Source organism: Ipomoea triloba, chromosome 2 (genome assembly GCF_003576645.1).
Source record: "Ipomoea triloba cultivar NCNSP0323 chromosome 2, ASM357664v1".
Classification (NCBI taxonomy): domain Eukaryota; kingdom Viridiplantae; phylum Streptophyta; class Magnoliopsida; order Solanales; family Convolvulaceae; genus Ipomoea; species Ipomoea triloba.
The window spans coordinates 11879783-11892868 of record NC_044917.1 but is presented as its reverse complement, the minus strand read 5'-3'; the positions used below and the strand labels follow the sequence as shown (position 1 = coordinate 11892868).

The following is a 13086-nucleotide window of genomic DNA, read 5'->3' as shown; positions in this document are numbered from 1 at the left end:
ATATATATATATATATATATATATATATATATATATATATATATATATATATATATATAGAGTTAATTCCAGCAATGGTCTTCCGACTATGTTGATTTTTCAAAATTAGTCATCGACTTTTAATTTGGACAATTTAGATCCCTTGACTTTCAAATTCTTTCCAATGTTGGTCCTTTCGTCAAATTTTGGTTAAATTGAGGTCAAATGAAGGGGTAAAATTGTTCGTTTACTTGTATACTCGTATTTCTTCTGTCTTATACGCTATATATATGAATATAATATCAGTCGAAGAGACATCGACTGAGATTATATGGCTTCGATTGAGACTTCGACTGAGATTATATTCATATATACAGTGTATAAGACAAGAGAAATACGAGTAATAATACACTAAACATTTGAACGAACAATTTTACCCCTTCATTTGATTTCAATTTAATCAAAATTTGACGAAATGACCAACATTGGAAAGAATTTGAAAGTCAAGGGACCTAAATTGTCCAAATTAAAAGTCGGGGACTAATTTTGGAAAATCAACGTAGTCGGAGGACCATTGCTGGAATTAACTATATATATATATATGGAGTTACATTTTTCAAGAATAATGTTGAGAGTTGAGACGTGGGGCTCAAAAATGAAACGTTAACCAGAATTTGCCTTGTACGCACTAGTCGTTTGTCTCTTACGGGGTTCGCAATAGCATAAACTTTGCTTCTCTGTGAGGACTGAGTGAACGCCAAGAAACCTCTCATCAGATTCTTAAGATCCAAAAGCCCATCATTCGCCTCAGCAGTCTTTTTCGCACTGCAAAATCTCAGCGCACAGAAACACATAACACTGATAAGAAATCTCATTGCCTCTTCAACGATTAGAAATGGGATCCGGAGGAATCGTTAGCCTAATCAAAGTCCTCTTTCAGAACTTCGATGTTCTTGCCGGGTGGGTCTCTCCATCTATCTTTCTCTCTATTATTCTTGATTTACCCTTTTCATTTCTTATTGAATTTGACAATTTCATGGACAAAGTTAGATTTTTTTGTTTGAAGTAAAACTTGCCATAGAAATTACTGCGACAGTAAAGGATTTATTTATTTATTCATTTGGGTTTACTGATTACTTCCCTTACCTTTGATATTGCAGGCCTGTGGTCAGTCTGGTTTATCCTCTGTAAGTGGCATTCTAGTTCTTACTCTCAATTCTCAAAGTAGTTTATATTTTCCAACTAGTTTTGTGTTTCTTTGAATTTACTTGTTAGTTGTGATTTCTTTATACAAGTAGGAAGGAAAAGATTTCATTTTTGGTTATGTGAAATCTAGCATTTGATTTGTTGGGCGGAGTTCGGTGAAGGGCCAAGTCCAGCACCCTACTCTCGGAGTCTATAAGAAAATAAAGTTGCGTCTTCACTACTGGCTATAGTTTTTGGTGCTTGATAAGTTGCACCTTCACTACTAGCTATAATCTTTGGTGCTTGATCTAACGAGTAGTATTAGAGTCAGGTTTTGAGACCCTGCCTCTCGGAAATCTGCGCTTGATTCTAACATGATTTGACTGCGTTTTGAAATCTGCCATAATTTTGTCTACAGATATGCTTCAATCAGGGCTATTGAGACCAAAAATCCTGTGGATGATCAGCAATGGCTTACCTACTGGGTTCTGTACTCTATGATTACGCTTTTCGAACTTACATTCGCCAAAGTTCTTGAGTGGTAACTTTTCTGTCACTTATCATTGGAGAATTTGTGTTGTGAGTAGCACCATATGTTGTTGTGCTTGTCAATTGGTGCTTATTAGCTATGGATATAGGATGACTCAGATAAATTAGAGATTAGTATCTTGCATAGGATTAATTGGTCGATTACTAAAAGGGTTGAGAACCAGAGATTTTTTGGGTTTGTTGTTTATGTTCTACTGCATTCTGTGTGGGGCAAAGATGAAGAAGAGAAAAAAGTAACCGGGGAAGTTGAAGAAAGAGTTAAACTGGTCTAATCTGTGGGAAAATCCTCATAATGAAACTTAGAAGAAAACAAATTCTAATTGTGGGAAATGCACAATGAGCAACAGAAAATCATTGAGATATTTACTTTTTTGTTGGCTTGCTCTTCTATGCACAGTTGACATTATAAGCGTCTATTTTATTAACTGCATAACAGGTTCCCGATCTGGTCATATGCGAAACTGATTGCTACCTGCTGGTTGGTCATACCTTACTTTAGCGGTGCTGCATATGTCTACGAGCACTATGTTAGGCCATACATTGTTAAAGGAGAAGTAGTGAACATCTGGTACGTGCCCCGAAAGAAGGATTTTTTCAGTAAACCTGATGACATTCTAACTGCAGCGGAGAAATACATTGAAGAACATGGAACCCAAGCATTTGAAGATATAATTCACAGGGTATTTTAATTATATTTATCCTTTTACGTTTACTTCTTTAGTTATCTAAATTATAGGAAAATTAAACACTCTTGAAAAGTACTATCGATTGGATTGTGTGTGCATGCTGTCTAAGGATGGCAATTAGTCGGGGGTAGGTTCAGGAGGGCTACATTCACCACTTGACCCACCTTATACTTTCTCTACCCCCACCCCCGACCCGCAGCGGGTAAACTTTTTCAAAACCCACACCCGCCTCACCAGGTGCGGGTACGGGTACTCAGTACAAGTATCCACCACTTATTATCTTATTATTTTTTAAAAATAATATTCAAATTACTTACACATAATAAAATAATAAAATTCAGGTTATATTAAAACATAAGATAATAGAAATATTCAAATATAATAACTACATTGTTATTTTTTTTAAATAAACTTATTAGTTTAGAATTAAAAATAGTAAAAAGTTAACAAAAGTTATAGAAACTTTTAGAATTAACTACATACTAGTACTTATTTTACTATACATATATACATGATGGATCAGGTGGGTTTCTAGGCTGGTTTTGTATATAAAACTCGCATCCAACCTGACCCACAGTTTTAACATTTTAAAACCCACACCTGACCCATCACCCATTACCAAGCATAAAATCCCGATCCATGCAGGGTGGATATCCACGGGGCGGATTGAAATTACTATCCCTAAATTTCCGTCAAAATAATTGCTCTCGTTTTCTCCCTTAGCTCATTTTATCTTGTCATTCTGCAGGCTGAAAGAGAATCGAAGTACAGGAACAGCAATTATGCGTTTTATGATGACGACTATAGATACTGAGTCTTTCAAGTGGGAATACATGCACATCTGCTGTGGACCTTGAGAGGAAAACATGTGTAATATTGTAAAGAGATTGCATTTTAACTGAGATAGTGAACTATGTTTTCAGTAACAGTCATTTCTTTTTTGAGCCTTTCAGCTTTCTGTGCATTTTCAGGCTGTCAAATGCTACTTACTGTCTGTGTGCAACATTGCAAAGTCCTCACCTTCACTCAGATTTTGAGTGGATTAAACATTCATTGCACATAAATAGTACATAATCATTTTCAAACAATTCTGCTTTTGATATTGTGTTGGAACTTTGTGAATTAGTTCTTTGGTGTTTTGATTAGATACCAATATGCAATAGCAACATTGATTTGGTTAATTCATAATTTAGAGTGATTGTCATTCTTAAGACTTAAGAGTCCCACATTGAAAAAACATAAGAGAATATGAATTTATAAGATCATGAGTTAAACTAATTAATGTCCGTTTGGAAAGTAAAAAAATGACTTCTGGAAAATTGAGTTATTTTTTAGAAAACATTTTTCTTTTCTAGTGTTTGGTTGCATTCTAGGAAACTGTCTTGGTGTATTTGGTTCATTTTTTTTTAAAAAAAAAAAAAAGTAGAAGTGTATAATTAAATATTTTAATTATGTTGTTTAGATATAACAACATTTATAATAACAATTTTTAGCAAATTCACATCAAAATAAAAAAAAATCACAGCAAAATCTCATTGCAAAATCACATTGGCCGATTGGTTTCCAACCTAGTCTTCAGAAACTAGTCTGGTCGATTGGTTTCGGAAACCAGCCAACCAAACTGATTTCCAGCCGGGCATGAGGAAGAGGTGGTCAGCAAATAGGCGTGAGGTAGAGAGGGATTTGATGTATTTTCCATTGACTAAGACATGATTTTCCTTTGACTTTTAAGTTTTCCTCTTTACCAAACACTAAATCATTTTTCGGGTTTTTAAACACACCCTTTAGTGATTTGATTTATGTGCATTTTAACCCAATTGAGTGACCTTAACCTAATCTTAGATTATAAGAGTCACCTTTGTCAAATTCATGTGAGTTTTTCCAATACCTATTCTTTTATTCACAAGAATCTAACACCCAAGATATATTCCTTCCTAGTTGGAAACCTTCAAAAATCGAGAACTACACATAGTTATGAACAAGTTGGGGTCGCCTTTCAGACTCTGTTACTGCAATCTTTTTACTACACAGATGCAAATTAGATTTCCAGTGCATCACAAGTCTAGTAATTCAGGCTACAATGTCAGAAAATTTGCAAGAACGCGATGGAGCTACCAGACATAATACATGATGTTAAGGCGTCTAGAGCTGAAAGATAAAAGAGTTTCACAAATTTTAAAGTAATGGGGAAGAATTACTAAACTGGCTTATTAACCCTCATCGGCAAGCACCCACAATCTCGACTTTTCTCTTTTACTCTTCTTCGTGATCCTCCTCCTCCAGTTCAGCTTCATCGGCCTCTCCAGATTGGTATAATATTTCCTTGGCTTCTTCTAGCGCAGACTCTTTCTCATCAGCAGCATACAGGATTTTCTTGATTGCCACAGCCATCTGCAACACAAATTTGAAACTCAAAAATCTTGCAACTTTCACATTAACGACTTCAGATTACATGCAACACTCTGCTTACAATTAAGTATGCACCTTCGGGGTAACCCCAACCAAGATGGCCAAGGATACAAACTTGTAAAACGACTACAAGGAAGTAAACCAGACTAGGTTGTCTATAGTTGACCGGCTCAAACCAAGAGGACTGGGATTCAAACTTGTGACCTTAGCCCTCTTGGTTTGAGCCGGTCAGCTATAGACAACCTAAGCTGGATTACCTCTTTGTGGTCCTTTGCTGGCTAGGGCCACAAGGCGGGATTTACCCAGTGCACACCTTCAGGTAGTGGTTGCGGGTTTCCCGCATCACCCAAAAAGAAAGTATGCACCTCTTTTTTTGGAGTGAGAATGAAGTGGAATAAGAAAAATGCCGCTATATACCTGTGATCACCCTTCTTATAATTTGCCATTCAATCCCCTTTTTCACATTACTAAATCATCCGCCTAGAGGAAAGTTGCAATGGTCTCAAGAAACATTTCTTATTCCAGTCTGTTTAATAATTTTCGCCGTTTTTTTTTTTTTTTTTTTTTGATAATAGCAAATATATTAATCAAAGATAGGAACGATTACAACAAAGCACAAAGAAATGGTAAACCATTTCTTACAGTTAGAAATAGAAACAATAATTTTCCTAGCTAGGCTACAGAAAACTTGATTCATAGTCTAAATTTCGCCGTTAAGTACTAATTTATAATGCAAATCAAAATGAACATGTTGAAATACATCATTTTGGAGTTACTTTGCTCGTCAACATCTCTTTTTTAATTCAGTCCTTCAAAATTAAGCTTGCCATTATTAAGGAAATGAAAATAAGCAGCTCTTTATATCCTATGCATGTTGTTTAACAGCATATATGGCTTAATTTCATTGTTTCATAATATTTTCAATTTGTCAAATACGGGAGCGAAAAAACCCTTGGCATAGGTTATACAAGAAAAAAGAGAATGCAAAGTAACGGTAAAATTCATGCAGAAATGGATGGGTTCAAAGATTACCGGGACATTTTCTATTTCAGGACCCTGGCAGAGAATCTCAATATCACGTAGTTTTGCAAAATAAAAATCTCTTTCCTTCTCCAAAAGGTCTATAGAGAGTTTGAGTTCTGTAACCTGTATAATCATTTAGAATTAGTCATTAGACAATTTAGACAAAAGCTATCAACAAATCAACATGGACGACACTTCTCAACCATTGCAAGGAGCTCGAAACAAAATCTAACAGCATAAAATAGAAAATGAAAAGGGCAAAAGACATCTGAATGAATCTAAGCAGTGCAATTAGTTGACGGTTCAAGACATGCAAAGCCTATTAGGTACTTGGCAAAGTAATACTCCATTCTGTTTTAACTAAAATATATCAAATTGGAAATGTCTTTAAAGGTCAAAGTTTTGGGTTCGATTATTTTTGAAAGCCACAAGTTGGAACATAGCTTTTGCTTGTATGGTGATAATAAAATTTGAAAAAGAAGCATTTGGCAAATGCAGCTCCTATTCCTCTTTTAGAGAATATTTATAGGACAGTCTTTATATATGTCCCTTTTTTATTACCATCAACTCCATTTGCAAGATGTTCCCTCATTGTGAAGCTTTTAGATTTCTGCTAAGCTTTTCATGGCATAGATGGGTGCATAATGAAGGTCCATAGCCACATGTGGAAGATGTGGTTTTATAGAAAAAACCACATTTACTGAATATGGATTTACTAAAATTTTATTATTTAAATTGAAACCAAGATCCACTTAACTGAATTCGGATTGTCATCCAAGATAAAGACATTCATTGCAAAAAAAAAAAGAAGCAATATATTGACTTCATTGACCATCCTGTTTGCTTAGATATTAGAAGTCAAAAATTGGTATAATGCAGCAAATTACCTCCTTTGACAATGACTGGATCTCTGCTGAAGAATCAGCTGCAGCTGGTACTGCGCGTGGCTTGGCTTGCTTGGATTCTACATCATCAAAATTAAAGCATAAGACTGAATCCAATCAATTAGCTAGTCTAACTAGGCTGGAGGACCGAAGAGGCTCTAATACCATGTTATAATCTAAGATTGGGCCAAGGCCACTCAACGTCTCAGCTAGGCTATAATGCACCAATAGTTATACCATGGACCCGGGTCCACATTGCAAGGTGGATCCATGTCCATTTACATACTGAATGTTCACAATTTACATACTAAATGTTCATAATTCAAATTGTAAACATTCAGTATCTAAATTATGTATTTTGGACCCAAGTCCACCTTGCAAGGTGGACCGGACCCGGGTCGAATAATTTGTGATAATGCACATGGGTCAAACCACACAAAAAAGCTGAATCCAATCAATTAGCTAGTATAACTCATGGCCTTATCCCATATGTTCTCTCTTATTTTCAATGTGGGACTCTTAACACATGCCAAGAGTTGGAAGATAAATGCAACAAGAATAGATAAATGAATAAATGAGAGTTCTTATTCTGACCCAAAATCTTAGTGGAGCCTATTCCATCCCCGACATTTTGCCCGTGAGAGTTGTTCGTTTGTAGTGACTTTGTAGTCCTTTGAGAAATTTTAGTACCCCGTTCCTTCCCACCTTTACCTCGGCGTTCCACAGGATTATAATTCCTGAAACATACACAAGTATTGAAACCACTAGGAAGGAAATGATGCTAATTTTATGAAAGGTGGGATGCCAAAGCATATCGGAAGAGGTACTATACTCATTCATAATGCCACCATTCACGGAATCACAATAACGTTTCAACCATTGCAAAAACTCCAAGTTATCCAAAGGCCGACCCTTAACAAGCCTGTTGACTTCAATATGCTGCAACCAACGTTGAGAAAACATGTAAGTTTGCAAGAGTATCAAACTATTATCCACAATTAAATAAACTGATGCAGTTTGGCATCTGTTTGCCAAAAACAATTACCCTACTATCTATGCTACATTACTTTTTAAAACACAGAAATACTATCATTGAAGAATAAAACAAATTATGGCAAAGAAATTGGCATCAAAATAATTTCTACAATAATCTTTACATCAGTTAACTGACAGAAAAAAGATTCCGTGATTTACCTTGTCAATTTTAAGCTTGTTGAAAACATCCTGCAGTACTTTATAATTTTGGATCATATCATATTCCGTCTTTGCATCAAAATTCACCTATCCCGGTAAAAAAAAAGTCAGAAATGCCAGGCATAAAATTTTAAAAAGCACAAATGAGGGAAATTGAAAGGCCAATATACCACCTTGTGCATTGGAACAATTCCTGGGTAGGTCATGTCCATCATCTGACATTGCACCGCTCCAGATGCAGCCTAACAACATGAATTTGAAAATCAAGATAATATCTCTAGTAAATCTTGAACATCTGGACCCTACCATCCATGATTTTATAACTGGGAAACATTATAAGCTATCAACAGTCAATTAATCTCAATGATGAGAAGTAATCTCAGTTTTGCACTTTGAGGAGACATATAATCACTACTCAGAACACAAATAAGTACATTTGAAAAGGGAATACCCTCTCCCCATTTTTCAAGATTACTTTCAAAATCAAACCCCAAAAGGGCCAAAATGCTCCCTTTTTTCAATTTTTTGTTTTAGTTTTCCTTTTTATTTTTATATTCTAGGAAAAGAATAAGCATCATACAAGGAAACAATTGAAAATCCTAGATTTAACCGCATTCCCTGTCACAAATCTTGAAGAAAACCAGCACAAAAGGCCTTTTTTCCTAAAGAAACTTGCAAATTTCAGGAGAAATCAACAAAGAATAAATAAATAACAAAAATGTACCTTCGGGTAAGAGAGCATCAAAAGATAAGAACCTTTCAAAACAACAACAAATCAAAATCTCCACTAAAAACAGAAGAAAATAAATCAATTCCCAGAAAATTTTCCATTTAAATCACCCCAAAAAAAAAAAAAAAACATGAATACCCACAAAAAGAAATGAAGCAAAGAATAAGCGAAGAATAAAATGAAGAAAAATGGGGGAATGGGCACCTCCTCAATGCGTGTAAGATTAATCTGAAGCCTCGAATTAATCCAGGAAAGAATCTCATTCCTCCCCACAAAGTAGGCACTGTCCATAATCCCAATATTAGAAGCCATCGCGAGCTTACACACAAATTAGATATCTGAACCCAGAAGGGTGTGAAGAAATGAAGGAATTGAGAAGCAAAATCACAGAAACAGAGAAGAAGAATAGGAATTAGGATTAGCAGGTTGTTATAATGTGCTTTCTATGCCACTCCGTACGTTGTTGGAGGAAAACGGAATGACAGAAAGGAGAAAAAGTGGAGGTGCGTGTAGCATAGGCGTTCGTAATTCAAATTAAATACGGAGAATTTGTTACCCAAAACAGATACTCCGTATTCCCAAGTCCATTTTATTTGCTGATTAATGAGATTTTGATTAAAATTGTTTACAATTAAAATTTTTAGGGAAAGGATCCAACAGGTATTTGAACTTTACACAGAAAAATTAAATTTCTAAACTTGAGAAAAGGATCCAATAGACCCTTTTAATTTCACTCAAAAGTGTAATTAGGTCATTCAACTTTAAAAAGTGTAATTAAACACTCAAACTTGTCAAAATGAGTCAAATAAGTGTAATTTAACGGTAACATGTTGGTTACTGTAAAATTATCAACGTTGACCATCGCTAATCAATGTTCGCCACCGTTAAAAAAAATCCGATGACAATTGCCATTTCTACTAGAGAAGACGACGAGACAACCTGATCTGGTCGCCTTCTCCATTGGAGAGGACGATTAGAGGTCTCAGGTTGTCATCTCCAATGGAGAAGGCGACTAGAGGTCGTCCTCTCCTTCTCCAGCCACCTGATTTTTTAAAAAATATATATGTTCGCCGGAATTTTTATTCACCGGAATGTCGCCGAAATCTTAAATGACCTGTTATTCCAGGTGAATAACTGGTTACTATGTTACTGGTGACCAGTTATTCCCTCTAAACTTTAAAAGGGTGTAAATAAATACTTTTTTTAAAGGAAAAAGCAATCAACTTTTATTCAATCAAATGTTCAATACAAGAGGGAATAAAAGAAATCCAACATAAAGGATCAGCTTGGGAACGGGCAGCCCTAGCCAAAGCATTGGCAAGCTTGTTCGCTGATCTAGAGAGAAACTTAATAGACACCACTTCAAAGTGTCATTGAAAATTCTGGCACTCACTAATCACACATCCTGTATAAGAGTTGTCTAGTAAATTGTCGTTAAACAGATTACAAACAGATTGACAATCCGAGTAGACTAAGATCTTCATTAAGCCACGTTACTTGGCCCACGAGAGGGCCTCCTTTATTGCGAAAGCCTCTGCCAAGTGGGGATCATCAACATAATGCAAAGGTATGTTCTTTGCTGCCATAAAAACTCCATTTCCATCTTTGATCAGGGCATCGTAGAAAGCTTGGCCGAAATATGAAAATACTGCTACATCCACAAAAACCACTGCCATATCATCTGCCTGCGGTACTAAATAAATACTTAAATTTGTCAAAATGATTTAAATAAACCATATTTACCAGTAACCAAGCTTATTGGTTATTAGTAAAATTATCGATGTTCATTACTGTTGATCATCATTGACCGTCACTAAATTGCCCCAATTCAAAAAAAAAAAAACGATTGGCAATCGTCTCTTCCAGTTGACCAGAGAATACGACCGCCGCCTTCTCTACTAGAGAATGGTCGCCTTCTTCTTTAATGGCAATGGCGATCAATCGCTATAATTGTTGACATAATTTTAATGATTGGTTATTTTAAGTGAATAACCAGCTATTGGGTATAAATGCATAAAAAAGAGTTAATTCCAACAGTGGTCCTCCGACTATGTTGATTTTTCAAAATTAGTTCCCGACTTTTAATTTGGACAATTTAAGTCTCTTGATTTTTAAATTCTTTCCAATGTTAGTCCTTTCGTCAAATTTTGGTTAAGTTGAGGTCAAATGAATGAGTAAAATTGTCCGTTCACTTGTATAGTGTATTATTACTCGTATTTCTCCTGTCCCATACACTATATATATGTATATAATCTCAGTCGAAGAGACCTCGACTTCGATTATATGGCTTCGATTGAGACTTCAACTGAGATTATATTCATATAGACATCGTATAGGACAGGAGAAATACGAGTAATAATACACTAAACAGGTGAACGGATAATTTTACCCCTTCATTTGACCTCAACTTAACCAAAATTTGACGAAAGGATCAACATTGGAAAGAATTTGAAAGTCAAGAGAACTAAATTGTCCAAATTAAAAGTCGGAGACTAATTTTGAAAAATCAACATAGTCGGAGGACCATTGCTGGAATTAACTCAATAAAAAATGACATGTTCGAGTGTTTAATTACACATTTTTAATGTTCAAAAGCTTAATTGCTATTTCGGGTACAGTTTAAAGGTCTATTTGATCATTTTTCTATTTTTTATAATGTTAAATTTAGCGTTAGTAAATAAAATTATATATTTAAAAATTATATGAAAATTATTATTAAACACAAAAATAAATTTAAAATTTATTTTTAAAAAATTAAAGAAAACAACTAAAGAGAATTTGACTAATTAATAATAAACATCATAGGTAAATTTTGGCATATGAAATATTTTAGTTTATTATATTTTAATTAAGGAAAATGAAATGAACTAGAAAATCATTAAAAAATTTAAATTTCTTAAAATGTTATTGTTTTTCATTTTCTTAAAATATATATTACTTTCTTCATTCATTTTATGTCTTGCTTGGATAAAAATATTTAACTCAAATTGTTTGTAATTATTTTTATAACATTTAATTTAATTTAACATTATGTAAAAGTTATATATTTAAAAAAAAGTTCTCTTTAAGTACAAAAGTAAAATTTATAACTATAATAAACTAAGGGTCACACTTGTGTGAGACCATCTCACGGATCCTTATTCGTGAGACGGGTCGGGTCGGGTCGAAGCAACATGCAAATGTCATACTTATATACTCAAATATAATACTAATCAAGAATACAATTTTTGTTACTTATAAGAGAAAAAGTGATTTTTGTTACTCAAATATAATACTAATCAAATATAATACTAATCAAGAATACAATTTTTGTTACCAAAGGCCTTGTGGTCAAGCGACATGAAGTGATTTGCCCAAGTGGGAGCTCATGGGTTTGAGCCTCAGTGGGGGCAATGTTGACAAGTGCCCCTCACTTATAAGGAAAAATATAATACTTTTGAGGAAAAATGTAATACTTTTAAATCGAAAAGTAAAAATATTGAATTTTCCCTTAAAAGTATTACATTTACCCTTATAAGTAACAAAAATTTTTTATTCACGATTAGTATTACATTTGTGCATATAAGTATTACATTTGCATTTTTACCCGACCCGACCCGTCTCACGGTGAGACGGTCTCACACAAGTTTTTGCCATAAACTATATTAAACAAAATAAGAAGAAACAAAAATTAATTTAACAAATAAATACTCCGCATTAAATATGGAACAGGAATTAGATGGTTTAAGAAACAAAAACAAAAACAAAAACAAAAACAAAACAAAACAAAACAAAAAACAAAACAAAGAAAAAAAAACCGGAAAAGCAAGTAATTTTTATTTTCGCCTTGTTTCGGTAAAGTTATTTTATATATTCAATTTATTGATTAACCTTACATTTTCATGAATCTAAAATACATATATTTTTTTAGGGAAATGCTAATGCCGCTACGGTAGATTTTGGATTTAGACGATGTGAATATGTGTTGTTGAGTAGTGTGTTTAGAAAATTAGGATATGTTGGTCGAGAATTGGAGTTCTTAAAACGGACCGAAATCAAATTGAACAATAATATTAAATTGAATGATATCATTTGTTTAAAAAGCAAACAAACCAAAATCGGAAAAAAAAAAAAAAAAAACTGAACTGAATAGCGAAACACCCACCCCTACTTCTACATCTATCACACACAAAATAACCGCTTTTTGACGTCGCAAGTTTTGTATTGTTTGTTTGTTTTTTTTTTTTTTTTTTTTTTTTTATAAAATTAATTACTTTTTTATTTTAATTTCAACCTATGAAAACTTATCACATAAGGAGTGACTATTTTATGAGTAAAAGACGTAGGGGCATTTAGCATTGTTTTTTTTCTTTCCAGTGATATCAAATAATGTCTTGAAAATGAAAATGAAAATATAATTCAGGAATGAGTGAATAATATGAATTTGAAAGCACTATCCATTTATGAG

At 34.0% G+C, this 13086-nt stretch overlaps 2 protein-coding genes across 2 annotated transcripts; one reads left to right on the top strand and one right to left on the bottom strand.

Moving 5' to 3' along the window:
- The first annotated feature begins 622 nt into the window (after positions 1–622).
- LOC116007898 (HVA22-like protein a) lies at positions 623–3487 on the top strand. The gene is made up of 5 exons (XM_031248557.1): positions 623–939; positions 1140–1166; positions 1583–1705; positions 2150–2393; positions 3148–3487. The coding sequence occupies exons 1-5, from the start codon at positions 875–877 to the stop codon at positions 3211–3213; spliced, it is 525 nt and encodes a 174-aa protein (XP_031104417.1). The 5' UTR covers positions 623–874; the 3' UTR covers positions 3214–3487.
- Positions 3488–4371: 884 nt separating this feature from the next.
- LOC116007916 (microtubule-associated protein RP/EB family member 1B-like) lies at positions 4372–9147 on the bottom strand. Its single transcript, XM_031248577.1, has 8 exons — positions 8844–9147; positions 8083–8151; positions 7910–7996; positions 7548–7654; positions 7310–7452; positions 6719–6795; positions 5841–5954; positions 4372–4790 (listed from the first exon to the last, which is right to left on the bottom strand). The coding sequence occupies exons 1-8, from the start codon at positions 8949–8951 to the stop codon at positions 4653–4655; spliced, it is 843 nt and encodes a 280-aa protein (XP_031104437.1). The 5' UTR covers positions 8952–9147; the 3' UTR covers positions 4372–4652.
- Positions 9148–13086: the final 3939 nt, after the last annotated feature.